The following is a 21935-nucleotide window of genomic DNA, read 5'->3' on the forward strand; positions in this document are numbered from 1 at the left end:
GTTTTATTTTTGGCCAACTGATAATTTATGAGGTAGGCAAACTGTCCAACTCGTAGACATTATGAGTTGTCTACAGAGTTTTATAGAGCTTGGTCGCCTTCGATGGTTGTTGTGTCGCTGTCGTTGCAACGTGGACGATTTATTCACGGTTCAGGATGTCGAATGAATAAATTACCCAGCCAGGAATACGCCTCGGTGCTATGAATTGGATATAAAAGTAACAACGATTACCACCTTCATCGTATGTATAACGTCGTACGTAAATTCAACAATTTAAATACATTAGATTGGATCACAATGCCACATTCTTATCACTTGACATTGACGTGAAATTCTCACTGTAGCGAGGCAGCTGACACGGTTAACTTGTTGTAGTATATTTATTGTTTAAATCTGAAGTTCAAAGTTTATCATAAGTTTACGATAAACGTTGGTAATTATGTAAATTTCGGGTTCGTAGTCGCAGATTTCGTATATACCTATTACCTACATCCGATATATACGTGTGTTATTTTAATCGAGTGGAAAGTACCGCGTCGAAATGATCGTTCCTACCGAGTTAGGTAAAGTGCACGGATTTTTAAAAACATCCGTCGGATCGGGTAGGAAGTTTTTTAGTTTTTTGGGTATACCTTATGCGAAACCACCGGTCGGAGAGTTGCGTTTTTTGGTGAGTTTTCAGTGTTGGTTCTTTTTGTCAAGTAGGTATGGTTTTTAGCCTCTATTTATGAATTTTATAAATCGTCTCAGCCTCCAGAGCCTGCCGAACCGTGGAATGATGTCTACGATGCGAATCACGAACGGAATATGTGCTGTCAATCGGAATCCCTGCATCCAGACGATATCAGCGGATCCGAGGACTGTTTGTATTTGAATGTGCATACAGCTGCAGTATGAGCCTTCCTTAATTTTCTCTTATCACCTACCACAATACGAGTGAATAATGTTTTCAACTCCTTAGCCCAATGATACCGCCATCATGAAACCAGTCATGGTCTACATTCACGGAGGAGGTTTCTTGCAAGGCTCGGGACACGACGATACTCACGGAGGAGACTATTTAATAGACAATAGCATCGTATTGGTCACCATTAATTACAGGTTGCATATTTTAGGTACACACATAGTTTTACTATGGTTTTATAAACTCGAACGAACGAGGCTACGAATGTAAACAGTATTTTTCGAGCATAGGCTTCCTCAACTTGGGTATCGCCGAGTGTCCTGGCAATGTTGGTTTGAAAGATCAAGTAATGGCTTTAAAATGGGTCAAAAAGAACATCAGACAGTTCGGCGGTAATCCTGAAAACATCACCATATTCGGGTGCAGCGCAGGAGCATGCAGTGTTCATTTACTGATGATGTCTCCTCTAGCCAAAGGTATGAAAAATTTTTTTCTCGGGGATTATTTTTTAATTTTTTTTTTGGGGGGGGGGTGTTTGTAATTACTTGATTATTACACCCGTCGTGTGAGGTTTAAATCGAGTTGGTAAGGTCGAGTTTTTTAATTAGGTCTAAGAATTTTTTAATTTTGGAAGGGTCGTCTGGTATGAATAGAGATCTTTCATCTATTTGTAGGGATAGTCTGTGCTGATGTAAGGAGGGAAAGTGAAATAGTAAGTGTTAGACAGATATGAGTACCTTAGAGTCAAACCCAGAATTCTCCAAATTTTTCAAAAATGAGGTAATGATCGTTTTGGGTACAGTTAGTAGGTACGCATCGATTGCCATTCTCCGTTTTTATCTATCTGACACAATGACGCAGTCAGGGGGTCCAAAGTACCGGATCAGAGTCAAATTCCGAAAAATGTCCAAAATTTTCAGAAATGAGATTATGGTCGTTTTGGGTACAGTTAGTAGGAACGCATCAATTGCCATTCAACATTTTACCCCATTCGATACCATGATGGTTAGGGGGTCCAAAGTCCCGCGTTCAAGTCAAACTTTGAAAAAAATACTTCAAAAAATTTTTTTTTTCATTCTAGTCGACTATAAACAACCTTGAGATACTTTCAACAGACTTGAATCTAGAATTATCCCTCATTTTATCATACATTTTAGTGTATTTTCGATATTTTTTACGGACTTGGAGTCAAAACCAGAATTCTCCAAAATGGTATCGTGAATTACTGTTATGGAAAGACTTGAAAAAATTTTTTTTTTGTCAATTCGATTGTTACCCGAAGCACTATATATAGGCGAGATCAGAAACCTGCTACTACTGATTCCCACCTTTCATCAGTTTTTTGCGTTTTTCTCAAAATGGTGAAAAGTGGAGAATTCTGGGTTTGACTCTAAAGTACTCATATAAGTTCTGACGTGCAGAACTAGCATGTGGGTTTTGGGGCCTTTTCATAGAGGTGATTGTGTGTGATTTTTGTGTGGCTAATGGATTTTTGGATGAGAGTTTTAGGATTGATTTGAAGATCATTCAACATTGTGATGAAATTAGAAATGGGTCCTTCTATATGGTCAAAATGTTGAGGGTTTGGTGGGTTGATTGAGTTTTGAGTGGATGTGAAGGGTTGGTGGATGCATTTGAGATGAATTTGTTTGTTATGAGTGTTCTTCTAAAATCTGGGGGTAATTCTGCCGCTTCACAATAAATGCTATCTATTGGAGAGGAATAGAGGGCTCTTATACAGATCCTTAGGGCTGAATTTTGAATTGTTTTTAGGATATTTGAAGTTTTATTTGAGATATTTGCAAAACATGGGCTTCCATACTCAATGTTACTGCGAATTAGAGATTTTTCCAAGTGAAGTAGAAGTTTGCGAGATGGATTATAGGTACTTAGTATTTTTGATTATTTTCAACAGATTTAGGCGTTTCATGAGATCTGAGGAAATGAGGAGTCCAATTTAGTTTTCTATCAAAATTTAAGTCAAGAAATTTAGTATTGGTTTTGAATTCTAAAGAGTGTCCTTTGAAGTTGAGATTGAGAATGAGATCTAGAGGAATCTTATTTTTTTTGGTGAAAAGTATACAGTGGGTTTTTAACTCAGAGAAGGTTAGACCATTAGAATCTGCCTATGATTCAATTTTTTCAAGGGTTTCTTGGATTACCTACATGAAGAGCTACCCGTACAACAATGACCATGCTAATTTTGATGTGAATGTCGACCCATCCACATCCATCACTTTTGGATGCCACATGTTGATGTGAATTTCGACTCTGTGTTGAGCCAATTGTTGATGTAATTGTCGACCAATGTTGATCGGCATTTATGTCGACAATTGGCTCGACATAGGGTCAAAATTTACATCGACATGTGGAGTCCAAATGTGACGGATGTGGATGGATCGACATTGGCATCGAAATTTCGTCAACCTCCAGCTACACAAAATTGTTAAATTTTAGTTTCAAAATTGAAATTTTTTTCCAAAAATCATTTTTTCTTACACACTTAGGTGGCCATTGCTCATGCTGAAAGCGAGAGCAGCATCGACGCGGAGGCCACCTCCGAGAAGTACAGACAGAAAGTCCATATTCAGTATAGTTGAACATTAAACTCTTTATACTGAAAGGTGCAATAGGTTATCTAAGAGTACTAAACTAATACATTTTCATGTCGATGATATGTGGATGTTAATGTTGATGTGAAATTCGACATCAACAAATACATCCACAATATCAACTTAATTTTTCAAATTTGAGAAATCTTTGAAAATTTGGTCGATGTTAGTGTCAATGTATTTGTGGACGATTGACTTTCACATCGACATAACATCGACAACTCCAAACTATGGAAAAGTGAATAATTTTATCAAGGCCATTAAAAATTTTTCTCCCTTCAAACAAAGATCATCTTTCCAAATGTTTACTGAGCTTTTAAACACTGAAACAGAAATTTTAATTCTGAAAAATTGGTTGACATAGTTGTGGATGTAAATTTCGAGCATAGAATTTTACATCAACATGTCGACATCACATGTCGAGGTATCAGAAATAATGAGAAAATTTCGAAAATTTTCATTAACCTGGCTTTTTTACGGACAGAAGATTCCTATTAAATAACTTATTGGTCACTTTTCCATCATCATGTTGGAAAAAAACGTAGTCGACGTAAATGTCGACGCCGACAATTGTTGTATGGGTAGTTGAATATTATTTGAACGAAAGGAAATGTTCATATTATCAGCAAAGATTCTCAGAGAAATGGGTCTAGAAACAACATTGGAAATGTCATCAATCAAAAGTATAAATAAAACTGTGCTAAGAACTGAACCTTGGGGGACTCCGTTTTCAATTTCAAAAAATTCCGAGTATATATTGTTAACTCTCACTCTAAAAGTACGGTTTGTTAAGAAATTTTGAATGCAGTAGGCTAAATGTCCTCTAATTCCAATGGAATGTAATTTTTGGAGAATTTTATAACGCCAGGCTTCATCAAATGCTTTTTCAAGATCAAAAAAGACTGAAAGAACACTTTCTTTATTCTGGAAGGCTGAACTAATTTCTTTTTGGAGACTAAAGATGTGGTCTAGGGTAGATCTTTTCTTTCTGAAACCACTCTGATAAATGCTAAGAGAGTTTGAGGAATCAATATACCAATTAAGACGTTTAATACCCATTTTTTCAAGTATTTTGCAAGGAACTGAAGTTAAGGAGATGGGGTGATAACTAGATGCAAGATTTGGGTTTTTATCAGGTTTCAATATTGGAAAGGATTATTGATTAAGAAAGGTTCTGATGTTATCGTGCCATTGGCAGGATTATTCCAGAAAGCCATCATGCAGAGTGGAAATGCCCTGATTTCGTGGAGTATCACGAACGAACCGATTAAATGGGCTTTCGAAGTGGGTCGGAAATTAGGTCACGAAGGAGATGATCCCAAAGAATTGGTGAAGTATTTGAAAACCGTACCTGCTGAAGATATTGTCAAAACGATGCTGAGGATACTCGATGATATACTCGAAGTATGTTCCATATTGCTCTTATTTCAAGAAATTGATGAGTTTTTCAGTGTTTTATTTTGTTATTTTCTCAAATAGGAATTTCCTGGGAGATCGTTCTATTTCCCATTCTCACCGTCGGTGGAAACCATCGAGGAGGATGCTTTTTTACCCGATTGTCCTGAGAAAATGATTCAATCTATGGAACCTATACCTTGTATGCTCGGAAGTAATGATCTCGAAGGCTCGTTGATGTGGCGAGGTACGATCTCATCCAGACAATTATACCCCTTCACCTTGAAACCATCCTCTGTGATATGTGTTATAATTACGAGTATTTTTTGTACCTAGTTCTACCTGCAAATATTCGCGAAGATCCACTCGCAATTTTTCCTCACATTATCACCAGTAATTTCAAAGTCAAAGAAACAGATATACCGAGAATCGAAGCAAAACTCAAGTCATTTTACTTCGAACATGGCAATCCTCGTGATACTGAGTGGCAAAAATTGATGAATGTAAGTTACAAAAATTTTTTTAGTTTTTTGTTTTTTGAAATATTAAAATTACATATTTTTGTTCCCAATACTGGTTTCAGCTGATTTCCGATATAGTCTTTTATAGATTCTATAAATCGTACGAAGCATTGACCAAATCGAAAATACCGCCTTTTGTCTACCATTTTATATACTACGATGAAATGGACATGTCTGAGTTCAAAGATTTAAAAACTTCGCCAAATCTGAGGAAGCTCGCTAGAGGTAGTTGCTTCATTTTTTTTTAATTTTATGAGAGATTTTTTGAATGGTGTGTTTAATATTTTGGTGTTATTTTTTTTTTCAATCTCAGGAGCATTTCATGGATCTGAAGTAAATTTTTTGCTGTCTCAAAAAGTATCCGGTGTACCTGTATCGTTGACTGGTGCTTCTTTAAAGGTGCAAAATAATATTTGCTCGCTGTGGGCGAATTTTGCGAAGTCTGGGTGAGTATTGCAACTGAGGGAATTCCAAATGTAGCCTCAATAGTTGAAAAATTGAGCTAAAAGTGCCCCTATTTTGATCAGAAGGGAATAAAATGAAAGAACAAGCTGATCAGAGTATTGAAAATATTTTCGATTTTATTTGTTCTTCAGTAAAAGTTGTCGTCAAGTGTGTCGCAAAATTTTTGGAATTCAAAAAAAAATTGAGGAGCTGGATATCAAAACGCCGTAAGTCCATTTTGCAAAATTTTCAGAAATGAGGAAAAACTGTGGGGGGGGGTCGGGGGGAGTCGAAGGGGGTCAAATGTGGTATCAGAGGAAAGGGGAAGTCACCATGACCTCAAAACGTGAAAGTGCCCAAAAATCACGCACATTTTATATCAAAACGCAGTAAATACACCGGCACTCTCTTACTGAAATAAAAACACATGGGTAGAGAACCATTTTAATGATTATTATCTATTAAATAGTAAAAAAAATAAAAATATTCAAAATTGAAGCGCCGTTTGCCATAGTGACTGAGTCATGACACAAGATTTTGTTTTTTATGTTCAGGCCAAGTGTGATTATGATTGAACAATATGTTGGAAATTTTTTAAAAGTCTGTAGTTTCATTACCAACAGTAACCACCTTCTGAAATCAATGTTTACCAACCTTAAAACACAAAAAACGCTAAAAATAGTGTAGTTACTGCGTTTTGAAGTAAAATTGCTGGTTTTTACTGCGTTTTGAAGTAAATCTCAACTTTGAGTGGGATTTTCGAGGTGAAGCATGGCGGATGGATTTACGACGATGGCTGCAATCGATTCCCCGTTGAATTTTACATCGGAAAACACTCTTATCTCAATTTTCATAAAAATGGACTTACGGCGTTTTGATATCCAGCTCCTCAATTATCTTAAATACCTATTTAATTTTTATTTAAACATGTGTTTTCATTATGGCCAAATTTGAAAAAAAAAAAGCCTCAAGAAAGTAACTATGAGAATCATTTTAATGAAATTGACCAAATAAACAATCATCTGTAAAATTTTACAACAAAAAAAAAAAAACAATAAAATTACCCATTAAGGTACTTAACTATTTTGGTAAAATAAACAAAATTTTGGCAAGTTGGTTATTTTTTAGTATTATTGGTCAAATTTTTGTTAAGTTGACAAAATTTTGATAAAATTGGTCAAATTTACATGCAATAAATTTTTCAGTCAATCTTGCTGAAAATTAGACAATTTAATAAATAACTGGACAATTTTATCAAATTTTACTCAATTTAACCAAAACTTGGCCAATTTTAATGAAACCTGTCAAACTTACCAAAATGTAACCGCCTTTACCAAAATTTAGCTAATTACAGAAAATCTTATCAAAATGAGAAAAAATGAAGTTAATTTTATTACAATTTGTTCGATTTTACAAAAATTTTGTCAATTGTTCTAAAATGACGTCAATTTCTCCAGAATTTCGTCAGTTTTTTAAAAATGTTGCCACTTTTACCAAAATTACGTTAAATAAACCAAAATTTAGTCAATTTTACAAAAAATAAAAAAATGTCGTTAAAGTTACCAAAAATTGGGTCAATTTTTATCAAAAAGGCAACCAAAATGTTGAATTTATTTGAATTTTAGTCAACTGCCCCCCCCCCTAAAAAATAGTAAATTATTCCAAAAACCGTTTACTACATTTTTACTAAAATCTTGCTGATTCTATCAAAATTTGGCCAGCTTCACCAAAATCAAGTCAATTCATCAAAATTACATTAGTTTTACCAAAATTACGTCAATTTTTAGAGGAATGCATCAATTTTATCGAAATTTTGACATGATTTTAACGAAACACAGAAAAAGAAATTTCAAATAAATTGAACAATTTTTTGAAAATTTTGATAAAGTTGGATACTTTTTGTAAAATTATCCAAATTTTGGTAGAATTGTCAGAAAAATTGTAAAAATCACCATGATTCTGCTAAAATTGACTCAATTTTTTGTAAAATGCAGTTGAAGAAATTTCAGACCGTTAGACTTATTTTGAGAAATTTTGATGAAACTCCAAACTACATTTTGGCGAAATTGCTCAAATTCTGACTTAACATAACGATGGTAAAATTGACTAAATTTAGGTAAAGTTGACTAAATTTATGGAAAGTTGACCAAATTTAGGTAGATTAAATTTTGGTACTTACTCTTGACAAAACGACAGTAAAACTTTTGGATACATTGACCAATGTTTGGAAAATTTTGATAAAATTGATTAAATTTTGTCAAAATTGGTTATTTTTTGATGAAATTGATTATGATTCAATAAAAAAGGCTGAATTTTGCTAAAATTGATTGGATTTCATTGAAATAATATCTATAATGAAACACAGGCAAGACTTTTTTATCTACTTATTTAGAATAAAATTGCAGAATTTCGATATCAAATCAACGAGATTTTGATAAAATTTAGAAGACTTCAATCCATTTTCCCACCCAATAATATTCTTGTCTCTCGGCTCAGTTCTACTTTCAGTACGAAAATTAATAATTTCAACATAAACTACCCCTAAAATCATCATACACAACCTCGGCTAAAATTTCTCAATGATTTTTCGCAGCAACCCAACGGCTGAAACTTTCATCGAATGGAAACAGTGCACAGATCGGCAACCGTGCTATTTACAAATCGACGTCGATTTGAAAATGATGAATGGTAAAATCAACGAGAAACGAATGGAGTTCATAAAAAGCGTATTTAATAACGCCGAATTACTTAAGTAAACAATAGAATGATGAATGATGACGTGTACACATTCAAAGCCGAGGATGAACATCGAACAACCAACGCGAGAAGAAGGGATGCTGAATACTTTATTTTACTAGTCACCATTGCTTATATACGAAATGTATTCGTACTACGTAGTATTTATTATTACTTACTATCATGTTAGAGAATAAAATAATATATTATTTATCTATCGTTCGCATTGTCGAATATACGAGCATCTCTCGATTTGGCAAATTTTCTTACATTTGTGTCGGTCGAGTTGCATTTTTTTTGTCGTTTCTGCTACGTAATATGGATGGATGCGCGTGTAGAAAAATGCCAAATACGATTCTGCGAGTAAAAGAGAGTCTGTTTGGAAAAATACGAAAAGCTAGGCGTTGAAATTTATCTTCATTTCGCGTAGATGGTTTCGTTAACAGAATAAAGTACAGCGTATGAGAGAGTACACAGTATTATGCTGTTACATATCAACTCGTCGTCGTCGTGGCCACTTAAAATAAAACGTGTCCCGGTAAAACGGCACTTTATTAATTTGTTCAATTACGTGGTACGACAATTCTTCATCCGATGAATGTTTCAAAGCACAGACGAATAAACTGTTATCTATTTATAATTGCTTTCACGTATAGCTTACTCCGCCAATCCGCCATGTGTATAAATTATGATGATGATGATGATGATGATGGTGGTCGCGTGTGTGTATTGTTTCGACTCAAGATTGACCTATCTAATCGGTATAGTTTGGCTAGAAATTTAACCAATTTTATACGAATTTTCATGAATTGAAACAGAACAAAGTGCTTCGAAAATTCGGTGAAGAGGTAGGGGGTATTTTTCTTTTGAATAACGAGTGATGAGTTTCGTAAGTTTGAATGTTTTCCTCAAAGTATTCCTTTTCAATTTTTCGCTGATGAACTGGCTTATGATGATTGTCACCTAGTGATTGTCCCAGGTACCTCGAGACACCAAGGGGCCCTAAACAAAAAAAACTATTTACAATTGCCCTCGCTTCCAGGCACGGACTGGGTTGGTTGGGGCCTAGGACGATTGCAACGAATAAGGAATAAGGCCCTCAAAATGTTACATCTCCCTCTTTTCCTTCAGAATTTTTCTCCTCCTGTTTTCTCTCCGATTCGATTACTTGAATGCGAGTTGTGGAATTCATTAATTCATTAATTATTTTGATTGCTCATTTTAAGGTTACCAATCAAAAAATTCGCCAAAAAATTAAAAAATAAACTTCGTCTGCTCAAAATTTGATTCTGAGATGTGGATGATGAATATTTTCAGCAAGTCAAATATCCGATCAATCGGAATGGTCGAGTTGAGAAGGTCGTCTCGAAAAATAAGACAAATTCCAAAAATTAAAAAAAATAAGAGTAAAACTAAGGACCTATTATGACAAATTTTTGACTTCCTTTTTGAAGAAATTCGTTTAAAAAAAAATTGAACCAATATGAATATTTACGAGTACCTACATAGGTAGGTAGTTTATACCAAATCCTGTCAGCTCAAAAATAACAAACTTTTCAGCAGTTCTGCAGCCTCCAGCAAGCTTTTGTTTTCATCCTACAATTTCAAAGAACTCTGTAAGGACGAGATATCAGGGTTGGAAATTAATAACTTTGATTAAAGTGCCTATACTAAGGGCCTTCTTGGCTGCTTTTAGCCCACTATAGTGAAATTTCAAGTGTGTCAATTGAAAAATAAATTATTCGATTGATATGTGTTTTGATCAAAGTATCTAGTTACCATATTATTTTCGTATTTACTGGGCAAAATTCACTTTTGAATAATTGACATAGTCTCTACCTGAAATGATCCAGCAGATCTTTAAATAAGCATCAACCAAAGTTGAAGGCACTGGAGTTCGTTTCTGCGGGCATAAGACGTTTGCGAACCAGCCTTTTGTTATTATGCTTCTTTTATTGTAGAGGAGAAGGTACAAATATGGACCCCCTCTAGCTTTTTGGCTTTAAAGGGTAGAAAAAATTATCAAAATTTTTTTTCGAGTATACCATTCGAAAGGCCAAAGACTCTAGTATATTGTGTAAGAAAATTTACTTTTTTTGTTGAAAACTCACGGAGAAATTTGAAATTTAGAAAAGTGACATAAAATGGTACAAATATGGACTCGGGTACAGATATGGACCCCCCTCAAAAAATGAATAAAAATTTCAGAAAATTGAACAAAAATTTATTTAAAGATGTTTTTTGATGCTTTGGACTTGTCTTCTTTATTAATAACACTTTTCTCGGTATTCTAAAAACCATTGAATCAAAATTAGATGAAAAAAAATTTAGGGGTCCATATTTATACCCATGCAAAAAATTGGCCAAGTTTATGAAAAATGAAAAAATCATGGTTTCCATTTTTGACACTTTGGGCTTGTCTTCTTTGTTAATAACACTTTTCTCGACATTCTAAAAAATATTGAATCAGAATTAGGTAAAAAAATTTAGGGGTCCATATTTATACCCATGCAAAAAATCGGCTCAGTTTATGAAAAATGAAAAAAATTATGAAAATCAGTTGAAGTACAGACAAATATGAAAGTATATTTTGAAAGTACACATTGTAAGCTACTTACTTCGCTAATAATTTTTTTTCCAAACTTTATTTGAAGTTGATGAATTACCGCATGAAAAACTTGTAAAATTTTCCATTGGGAAGAAAATAATGCGCAAAAAAAAACAATTGCTGATGAGAGACACCCAAGTTTGCTTGGATCCGAAATAAGTACATGGATCATCGATACTACACTACTAGTATAATTTTTAGTACCCAGCATGACCGTAGCGCTAGTGGTTGTACACTAAACCATGGGGGGTCCATATTTGTACCTGGGTCCATAATATTGTACCTTCTCCTCTACTGATTAAGTAATGGCCTGAAAGTGAGACATTTGCAAACCAACGAGATTCGAATTAAAAATGAACTATGAGCGAACGAGTGATTCATATTGAAACCAATGTAAGACATTTGCAAACCAATACCAACCAGTTGAAAAACATCATCTAATAACTTCCGTAACACAGTGGTTCAGGAACCCCCCCTCCACCCCAATGGCTAAAATTCAATATGTAAAAATCGTTTTTTTTTTTTTCAACTTCGCATAATTTATTCGAATATTAGGCTTTTTTATACATCACTGAAATTGCTCATATCTCAGAAATCACAAAAGACAATTCCCAAAGCGTGTAAGACACTTAAAAAAATTTTCTAGGGTCAGTTGCTCATTCACACTTTCCAGCCATTTCTATATAATTTTTCTAAATTTTCGGTCTGAAAATTGCCTTGAGGACTCTATGACTTTTTGTCTCTTGCTCACTTTTTGGTGGAATTGCCCAAAAATCTAAATGTTGAGACCTTAAGACCCCCGACTTTGCAATTGGGCTGCTACAAATTACTATGGATAATTCAAAGAAATCCATAGTCGCGAACAACGCACTAAATGTAGGTTTTAGGCCTCGGGGAAAGTGATCAGACAGAGTTACATCTGATATTCCCTATCGATCATGAAGTAGCAGTACACAACCTGCTTTACGTTGCCAGAGACGCACGCATCAACATAGCTGGCGTGTTATCAAAAACTCTGAAAAATTTTACCACCAAAGATGTCAGCTGTCTAAAACCCGAATTGAAGACAGCTCCAACGTTCCAGCTATGCTGAATTCGCCAGATGTCTGAGTATGTTTCACTCGACAACTGGAGTATACTTCAAAAATGCTGATGAGGCGATATGTGGATCCAGGTAGCTGATTGAGTTGCTTATCCGAGTTCATCGCTGCTTACAAAGCATCTTTAACATTGACCGAATTCGAGAAAACATGATCGACGTTCTTCATGTTTGTACGGAGCAGTTTTGCTGTCAATTTATTGCTCGGTAATTCTCGAATTAGGGAAAGTGTTAAAAATAATGTAAAATTTGCGTCAACATTGTAATCGTTTACTTTTGTCGTAATCCCGCGTAGCAGTGACGAGATCGTCAGTGGTCTCAACAAAAGTATCGACATGATTTTACATGATTGTTGATTGAAAAAAGTCCAAACATTATCCACAAAGGGGTTAAGTTTAAGATAATTAATTAAAAATTGACACTTTTTTCAAAAATTATGATGAAAATGCTGATGGTTGTCATTGCTGCCTACATTTGTATCTACAGTCATGTGCAAGAATTCAGGTCGTCTTGTCGATCCAAAGTTGATGTCGACTGTAAGATCGACAAAAGCACCTACAAAATGTTGATCTTGTATAGTTACTTTTGTCGATCTAATACTTAATTGTCATCAACTTTGGCATCAGCAAGACGACCTGAATTTCGATATTGATTATAGGGTCTACAAAAGTATCTACAAAATGTCGTCATCGAGTAAATACTTCTGTAGATCTTGTAATCGACATCAATCATCTAGTTAATATTGATGAGGAAGTTGATGTCGATTACAAGATCTATAAATTTTTTTTAGAAATTTCAAAGTGTTGCCGACTCATTTGTCGATATCAGAGTCCACAATACAATAAGAAAAATTTTCTAAGTCCAGAATAAGATGGACTGAATATTCTTTTGAGGCTTCTCCACTCAACAGCAGCAATGGTCTAGTGGTTAGAGAATGTGACAGCAGTGATGGCAACCAAGGTTCAATCCCCACCCAGGGCAACTTTTTTTCTTTCAAAAAAAATTTTTTGGGGGAAATACTTTTGAGAATAATTTTACTTGAATCAAAAAAAGAGGTTTGGGCACATTTCGCACATTTTTCAATCAAAATTTGCTTATTTTAGACTCAAAAAAATTACACCAATGTCGAGACCTTGTCGAGACAAAAAATGAAGGGAGACGACAGTCGATTTTGATATCAACTTCTCACTCGTCATTTATTGACACTGGTGTCAACAAATGTCGTGTCGACAAGTGACGGATTAGAGATCTCGTCTTTTCCATCGACTTTGGCATCGCTTGTCCTACGCGGGATTATTCGTAATTCGTAACAAAAAACCTATGATGACTTTTATATTTTTCTATTCTAATATCCGAAATTCTATTCGATTGATATGTACCTATTACCGTTTTATGTTTTCCATTTGCATTATGGCGATTTTCTTTTCTTTCGCTTAATGTACATATTTTTGTATTTGTGTAAACATGTTTGAGTTTTGCGCTTTAATTTTATTGAACCTTTTAAATTTAAAATATTTTTCCAGAACCAAAAAAAAAATGCATTTTTACTTAATCGAAAAACTGAAATCGATTAAAAAAATACGCCCTGAGTCGTTTTTATCTTTTTTTTCAGAAATATGAGAGAAAAATTTCGATCTACATAATTAAATTTGAGCAGATAAAATCACATCTACCGAGTAGAAAGTGATCAAATTTGACCGCTTTTTATACAGAATTCGAACTGACCGGATTCAATTAAATCTGGTTAGATCGCAGTTTTGATCAGACTAGATCTGACCAGAGTAGATCACATCCAATTATTTTTCCCTGGAATATTGTTGGAAAAAAATGTTGAAATTTTTTATCAAATTTTGTGATTTTGGGGAAATGGGATTCGGAGAATTTTATAAATTCGAGAAGATAGGAATCAGGCAAATGGGATTCGGAGAATTTGGTATTCGGGGTAATGTCTGTTCAAGATTCGTGTTTTATTTCAATTTTTAAATTCGTAATGTACCTAATAGGTGCTGCTTTTAAAAAGGCGATAAATTATAAAATTTTTGATTGAAAAATAAAATTTAGTTTGGCAATTTTATGACATAAAGTACATCTGAAAATCCAGTTTTCCTCAGATAATTTTTTTTTAAATTTTGCTCAATTTTGCAATAATTTTATTTGTTGAACGTTTTTTCAAATTTCAGAACTTTTGAAGGAAAAAATGGTGTAGAAATCATCAATGCTTACTGATAGAAATTTACTTACTTTCATCAAACTCTGATTTTAAAATACATTTTTTCAAAAGGTAATTTTTCACATTTCTCAAACTTTTTACTACTAGGTAGGGATTTAAAAACGAGTACCTACCTAATGTTAAGGTTCTACTGATGATCCGCGAAAAAAGTAAATATGTACTTAATTCCTTCGCCAAAATTTTATGTTTATGAAATCGATGGTGAGGATGGTGTTCTCAAACTGATCGTGACTAGCAATACATAGACGACAAATGCAACATGGGGCATAGATATTATCCTCCAACAAGAATAGTTGTGTCTGAAAAAAGTTTTTAAACATGCTGGTTGCTGCTAAAGTTGTAGTTCGGGTCGTCAATTTTCTCTCTGTCATCTTGACTTAGCAACGCGCAACTACAGCATTTCAAATTTTATACCGTGATAACGAAATATGTACTAAGAGATTAAATACCTACTAATCAGATTTACAGGAATTTAGCCTGGCTGATTTGGGGGTCATATGCTGAAACCTTCGAGTTGACCATGTATGAATTATTTTATAATTTTATGCTCGCAAATACAGTCGAATTTTTCTTGCGATCCTTTTTACTAAAATAATTTCAATTTTATACAATGCTGTGTCGAAGGATTACCATACTCATCGTGTTACTACTGTGTTTAGGTAAGTAAACATTTCTCAGTTAGAATGAAAATTTATTCAGTTAATGCGAACTTTTTTCAAATGCCTATACTTAAAGAACCTCCGTTGTGTAATTCTATGTGTTCTTGAAAAAAAAATACGCAATGTTTACAGTTGGCTGTGTAATCAATAAATCTAAAAAAAAAGCACGTCTTGAAAAATAGGCGTTTCTGAACAAAAATGATCTACGAAAAATTGCAGTAAAATTAGTTTTGGGCCAAGGAAATGCGTTCCCGGCTTTTAAACGAGAACATGAATTATTAATGGAACTTAAGAAGAAAGTGGAAGAAGAGAAAAAAGAAGTGGCAGAAATGAAGAAAGAAATGGCAGAAGAGAAGAAAGAACTTAAAAATCAAAAACAGGAGATTTCAGAAGAACGACAGCTTTTGGAAGGTACATAAATAATGAAAACGTCACTGTTTTCTTTTCTATGCATGTATGCCTAAATTAATAATTTGAACTAACTTTTAATGATTTTTCTTCCTGTAGAGTGGATGGCTTATGGAGATTGGAGACATGCCGCCCCACCCCGTGTGGTAAAATAGGTATTACTTGGTAATTACCTAGTTTACTGACTAGACGAATTTTTGAAATTTTTCGGTCTCGCTTTGCTTGGGCCTCCGTGTGTTTTTTTTATATTTTTTTTTTTTCACAATTAAGATCGAACTTTTATAAAAATCAGGTGTTTAAATTTAAAGAAATGTTCAAACTAAAAAATCACACTTTTCACCTAGAAAAAACATTGTTTTAGCTTTTGCTCTTCGAGTCTGTTTGCTTTTCATTTTCAAAATTGAAATATTCAAAAACCCGTCATTCAAATTCTGAAATTTTGAGCTAAAAAAGTGAACAAATCTTTTAAAAACATTGTTTTTTTACCCTATTGAAATACGAATTCTTAAAAGCTTTAGCCCTCGCTTTGCTTGGGTCAATTTCTTTTTCTTTTCTAAGCCAGAAAAAATTCATATTGGAAACTTTCATAAATTCAAAAAATAAAATAACATTTTTTATATGCTTTAATAATACAAATTAAATACTTAAATTGGAAAAATTATCATTTCATATTTTATTTCATCTTAAAAACTCGTCATTTTATGAGGCAAAATTGGTATTTTTTTATCGTGCCACATTTCATGTCTCCCGCCCCCCTCAAAAAAATAAATCTATTTTTGTATAATGTCATATGCAGGTTGGCTACTTTTTGTGAAATTGAATAAAAAGACAATAGCAAAAATCAATTGCACACTTTACATTCAGATAATATTTGTATCTGAACTTGAGAAAAAAACAGGACGACTGGGCCAGAAAAAATCTCAATGGAGAAGGGGTGAAATTTTGAAGACAACAATGGAGTTTGCAAAATTGTAACTTTTCCAAAATCAAAATGGTGGTTTTTCCGTATATTGGTGATAACATATCTAGTCTATAAAATGTATAGTTGAAGTATTTGTAGGTATCGTACAATGTTTCTTATTTTTACCTCATTTGACCTGAATATTCGTTGGTGAAAAATTCAAAACGACCACCACCACTGATTTGGCCTCACTGCAAGAGATGCGTAGACAAACAAAACGACTCGAATTTCAAAACAATGAAAAAAGTATCCAATTGACTCATACCGTTCGACGGCCGTCACCTTGGAGGTGTCAAATTTCTCGAAATTTTCAAACAATACCTAAAAAATTAGTCATTGGCGGACTTATCTCATTTCGCTATCGCCTATGCTCGTCCGTGTAACGTAAAAAAGCTATCCACCTGTATTTTTGTACCGAAAGCTGGTCATCGAAACGTCACCACGTCGAACACCTTACCACAAAACGTAATAAACTATCAAAACAAAAAATATGTACATACGATTTGGTCTGCCAAGTCGTACGTAGGTATAGGTTAATTACTTAAGAGTTGATTTATCGCATGCACCGTATTATTTAAAATTGAAAAATCATGGGTAGTTTATGCGCTCGGTTGTTACTTTGTCGTCCGCGTTTCTTGAATTACGAGTGTCTGCCCGAAGATGAAGATCTACTGGTTCAAATCAAGCAAGGCACGTTACGTGGTCGATCATTCAGATCGAAACTGACCAGTCTGCCTTATTACGGTTTCTTGGGCATTCCTTACGGGACACCACCTGTTGGTGAATTACGGTTTCAGGTAAGTTGATAAAACTGCACGATTTTTTGTGGCTGTGGTTCATCTTATATCTCTGTTGCATCATCTCTACCTACTTCTCTCTCTGTCTGTTTATCTTTAGCCTGCTCAACCTGCGTCATCTTGGTATGGTACTTATAACGCATGCTATGAAAGAAACGCTTGTCAACAAGTAATCGGTATAATATGGTTCAAAAAGTTTATCTGGGGATCCGAGGATTGTTTGTATTTGAACGTCTACACTCCTCAAGTTGGTACTTTTGTTGATCCCCCCCCCCCCAAAATCTGAATTGAGAATATTTCTATGTGGTTTCGTTTGTATACTAGAACCCTTCCAAGATCACGACTCCGAAAGCAGTCATGGTGTTTATTCATGGTGGGGGATTTTGCCTCGGATCCGGATCCAGGAAATTATACGCTCCTGATTTCCTAATCAATCGTGACGTCATCGTTGTAACAATTAATTACAGGTTGCATATCTTAGGTAAGGTTTTGGTCTAATTTTTTTTACGTTTTTTTCGTAAAATTATAATGGAGAGTAACTACTACATATAAAGGTTAATTTTCGATCAGGTTTTCTAAATCTTGGATTGCCAGAGTGTCCTGGTAATGTTGGAATGAAAGATCAAACATTGGCTCTCCAATGGGTCAAAGATAATATAGCCCAATTTGGCGGAGATCCGAATAATGTGACTATTTTTGGCGAAAGTGCCGGAGGATCTTCAGTACATTACCATTTGCTGTCTCCATTATCCAAAGGTATGGTCGAAGATGAGTCATTTTAGTGCGAATCAGCGTAGTACACGGTGATTTAAAAATTCAATTACTCGTAGGATTATTCCACAAAGCAATAATGGAAAGTGGATCTGCTTTGAGTCCTTGGGGCCATACCTATAATCCTCTCGAACAAGCTTTCGATATTGGTAAACGATGCGGATATTACGGAAATGATGCGAGAGAATTATTGGCTCATTTGAAAAATGTATCTTCCTATGCTTTGACTCAAGCAAGTATGGATATGATCCTGGATCAGAGACAAGTTAGTTTATTTTTGTAGTTTGTTGAGGGAAAATGATTGGATCTGATCGGGTTTCGATTGGCCAAAATTGGATTCAGAGAATGCCCAGATCTGATATTAATCTGAAAAAGTCTGTCCAGATCTAAAAAAAAAAAAACAAAAAAACAAGAAACAAGTCTAAAGAGTTCTGAATTCTGATCAAATCTAATCGTTTATCTGATTACTCCTCCTGGAGGGGGAGGGAGAGGCAAACTAATAAACTATCAAATCTGCTCAGATACGACCAATTTACTGATTAATCTGATCAGATCTGATCTTTTACTGTTTGGACGGAGGCTCGATAACTTTTGGAACCTATAATCACCTATTTCTACTTTTAGCAATACATAGCAAGATTTAATAATATAGCCCCCTCCGTTGAAGCAATCAAAGATGGCGCGTTTTTACCTGATTATCCCTGTGAATTGGCCAAAATTGCCACTCCGGTACCTGCGATTTTTGGTGTCAACGATAAAGAAGGAATGTTGTTATTTATGAATGGTGAGCTACTGTCACATTACACAACCATCTTTGAAACGAATCAACCCTTTCGATTTTGAATTTCTCTCATTTATTATACCTAACTTATTATTCTTGTAGTCATGTCGAGAAGTCTTATATCGAGAGCTAACGACGATTTTTCGATAATTTTGAAACATAATTTCAAAATCAACGAACGGTTCATTCCTGACTTGAGCAAGCAAATCAGACGATTCTATTTTGGGGATGAAGCAATTACGATGGAAAATGCTGCGGATATGATTGATGTAAATATTCATTTTGATTATTTATTTATTAAAATATAGGAGGACAATGGAGGGTAGCTTTGCTTTAGGAGTAGGCCTCTGATTGCTTTGAGTTTTGTATGGAGGATGGATCAAATTTAATTAGTACATAGGTAGATATTAATAATTCGTATTTTATTTTGCAAGATTCTGCACTTTTCAGTGAGATTCTACATTTGTCAGTATTTTGCAGGATTTTTTGATTGGGTGAGATTTTCAAGTTATAAAATTTTGCATTGCCATGTCTTTTTTTAGAATTTTGCATTATTATGAGATTTTTAAATTTTGCATTTCTTTCACCTTGGAGAATTTTTTAATTTTGTAGGAATTTTAATTTGTGTGATTTTGCATTTTGTATGAGTTTTTCTATACTGTGGAATATTTCTCATCATGCATAATTTTTCTTTCGCAGAGTTTTTATTTTTCTTGATTTTTGGTTAAAAAACATCAGTAAATAACTGGTGGTTTTGGTAATTTTGGTAAATCACTAGTAACTTTGTTAAATTACTGGTCATTTTGGTAAATTACTGGTCATTTTGGTAATTTCTGGTAATTTTGGTAATTTTGGTAATTATAGGAATTTTTGGTAAATTACTGGTAATTTTGGTAAATTATGGGTAATTTTGGTAAATTATGAGTAATTTTGGTAATGGTAATTTTGGTAATGGTAATTTTGGCAAATTACTGGACATTTTGGTAAATTGCTGGTCATTTTGGTAAATTACAGGTAATTTACCAGTAAATTATAGGTGATTTTGGTAAATTATACTTAGGTAATTTTGGCAAATTACTGCAAATTTTGGTAAATTACTGGTCATTTTGGTAAATTACCGGTAATTTACCAGTAAATTATGGGTAATTTTGGTAAATCACTGGTCATTTTGGTAAATTACCGGTAATTTACTAGTTAATTATGGAAAATTTTAGTAAATTATGGGTTGTTTTGGTAAATTATGGGTTATTTTGGTAAATTGTGGGTAATTTTAGTAAATTATGGGTAATTTTGGTACTGGTAATTTTGGTAAATTACTGGTAATTTTGGTAAATTACTGGTAATTTTGGTAAATTACTTGTAATTTTGGTAAATTACTGGTAATTTTGGTAAATTACTGGTAATTTACTAGTAAATTATGGGTAATTTTGGTAATGGTAATTTTGGCAAATTACTGGTCATTTCATGGTAAATTACCGGTAATTTTGGTAATTTTGGTAATGGTGATTTTGGCAAATTTAGTTTTTTATTGAAAAAAACATTAATTCTTGTAGCAAAAATTTCCAAAAAGAATCGTTTTTTACCAAAAAATTGTGAAAAAGTCTCATTCAGTTGACAAAAATGTCGAAAACGTCTCACCTTTCACCATTAATTGCATAAAACACTCGTTTTTTCAAAAAATTTTGAAGTCTTGCTTCTTGTCCAAAATGGATGAAAATTTTCTCTCTCGTCGGAACAAAAAATTTCCAATTTTCAAAAATTAGTCGAAAGTCTCGGTTTTTTTTTGCCAGAAAATTTTAGAAAGCCCTTTTTTGCTGTAAAAGTTGCCAAAATCTTGCATTTTTTCAAAAACTTCAGTTGGAAATTCTGACTTTGTTGTTTTTTTCCAAAAAGCTTTGTTTTGGCTAAAAATGGTCAGACTTGCTTTTTTTGCGAAAAATAACCTAAAGTTTTCACCTTTTTACTAAAAGTTGACAATAAATCTCAATTTTTTTTTTTAATTACCAATTTTGCCAGAAATTTTCAAAATTCTATTTTTTTGCTGCTCATTTTTTTTGTGCATGATTTCTATTTTTTGACAAACGTTGTGTTCAAGTGTCATTTTTTTTTTTGGTCAATAATTTCCAAAAAGTTGTTTTTTTTCCATTTGTTGTAATTTGTCTCCTTCACACCTTCATTGCCTTCTTTCGTATTTTTTGGCACGATTTCGCATTCTATGTAACTGATTGAATGTGATTGCAAACTACTCTTCAGTATAGGTTTTGACCTTCCAGAATTTTAAAATAAGTGACTCATTTCAGTTATACACGGATTTAACCGGATTTTATGGCTACGAAGCGATTGATTTTCTCGCCAACTCCGATACACCTCCTTACGTATACGAATTCGCATATAATGGAAATTTGAACTTCCTCACCAGAATTATTAATTTCGTTAAGAGACTGAAAATCAGCGGTAAAGTGCCTGAAACTTCGTTAAATCTAATTTTTTGACAATTTTTCTACACCTTACGTTTTAATTGAAATAAATTACCTACATTTATTCAGGCGCATCTCACGGAGACGAAATATTCTATCTGTTTTATCCCGAAATGTATCTATTATACCCGAAACTTCAAGGAGGAAGCTTAACCATGATCGACGATATGACTTTGATGTGGTCCAACTTTGCTAAAACTGGGTAAATACAAGATTGTTCTCTCTACATATATAAATACTCGTAAATACTTCGATCTAATATCCATCTACTCCTCTTAATACAGTAATCCTTCCGGACGATTCGCGTGGACTCCTTCGACCGCGCAGAATCCACGTTATTTGCAAATCAAAGATAATATCAAAATGGTAGAGGGAAAATTCTACGGAAGGAGATTGGAATTCTTGAAAAATTTACTGAAACCTGTGATGGATCCGGATGCCAAACCTTGGGATATTTTCGATTTATTGTATTTACTTGGTTTACACGATGTGCATTTTTAAGATCGACAGGGAAAAAATACCTGCTTAATAA

At 33.9% G+C, this 21935-nt stretch overlaps 3 protein-coding genes across 3 annotated transcripts in view; 2 read left to right on the forward strand and 1 right to left on the reverse strand.

Annotated features, from left to right (window-relative positions):
- Positions 1-21935, reverse strand: part of kek2 (kekkon 2) — a 597210-nt gene that overhangs the window by 263111 nt on the left and 312164 nt on the right. The window lies entirely within an intron of this gene.
- On the forward strand, positions 324-8834 carry LOC135849345 (esterase FE4-like). The gene is made up of 10 exons (XM_065369733.1): positions 324-670; positions 751-891; positions 962-1115; positions 1195-1380; positions 4715-4920; positions 4996-5158; positions 5248-5414; positions 5495-5657; positions 5746-5878; positions 8470-8834. The coding sequence occupies exons 1-10, from the start codon at positions 542-544 to the stop codon at positions 8630-8632; spliced, it is 1605 nt and encodes a 534-aa protein (XP_065225805.1). The 5' UTR covers positions 324-541; the 3' UTR covers positions 8633-8834.
- Positions 15055-21926, forward strand: LOC135849339 (esterase E4-like). The gene is made up of 12 exons (XM_065369724.1): positions 15055-15208; positions 15341-15619; positions 15716-17374; positions 17475-17621; positions 17699-17855; positions 17945-18130; positions 18205-18410; positions 18770-18929; positions 19029-19195; positions 21227-21380; positions 21473-21605; positions 21688-21926. Exons 3-12 carry the CDS (start codon positions 17168-17170, stop codon positions 21902-21904), a joined length of 1734 nt encoding a protein of 577 aa, XP_065225796.1. The 5' UTR covers positions 15055-15208; positions 15341-15619; positions 15716-17167; the 3' UTR covers positions 21905-21926.

Source organism: Planococcus citri, chromosome 5 (assembly GCF_950023065.1).
Source record: "Planococcus citri chromosome 5, ihPlaCitr1.1, whole genome shotgun sequence".
NCBI lineage: Eukaryota > Metazoa > Arthropoda > Insecta > Hemiptera > Pseudococcidae > Planococcus > Planococcus citri.

Excerpts from the sequence above, each read along its gene's own strand:
- LOC135849345 (XM_065369733.1), top strand. The coding sequence starts at position 542 with ATGATCGTTCCTACCGAGTTAGGTAAAGTGCACGGATTTTTAAAAACA. Across the intron at positions 671-750 it reads TCGGAGAGTTGCGTTTTTTG|CCTCCAGAGCCTGCCGAACC; the intron begins GTGAGTTTTCAG and ends AAATCGTCTCAG. Across the intron at positions 4,921-4,995 it reads TACTCGATGATATACTCGAA|GAATTTCCTGGGAGATCGTT; the intron begins GTATGTTCCATA and ends TTTCTCAAATAG.
- LOC135849339 (XM_065369724.1), top strand. The coding sequence starts at position 17,168 with ATGGGTAGTTTATGCGCTCGGTTGTTACTTTGTCGTCCGCGTTTCTTG. Across the intron at positions 17,856-17,944 it reads TTACAGGTTGCATATCTTAG|GTTTTCTAAATCTTGGATTG; the intron begins GTAAGGTTTTGG and ends ATTTTCGATCAG. Across the intron at positions 21,606-21,687 it reads TCCAACTTTGCTAAAACTGG|TAATCCTTCCGGACGATTCG; the intron begins GTAAATACAAGA and ends CTCTTAATACAG.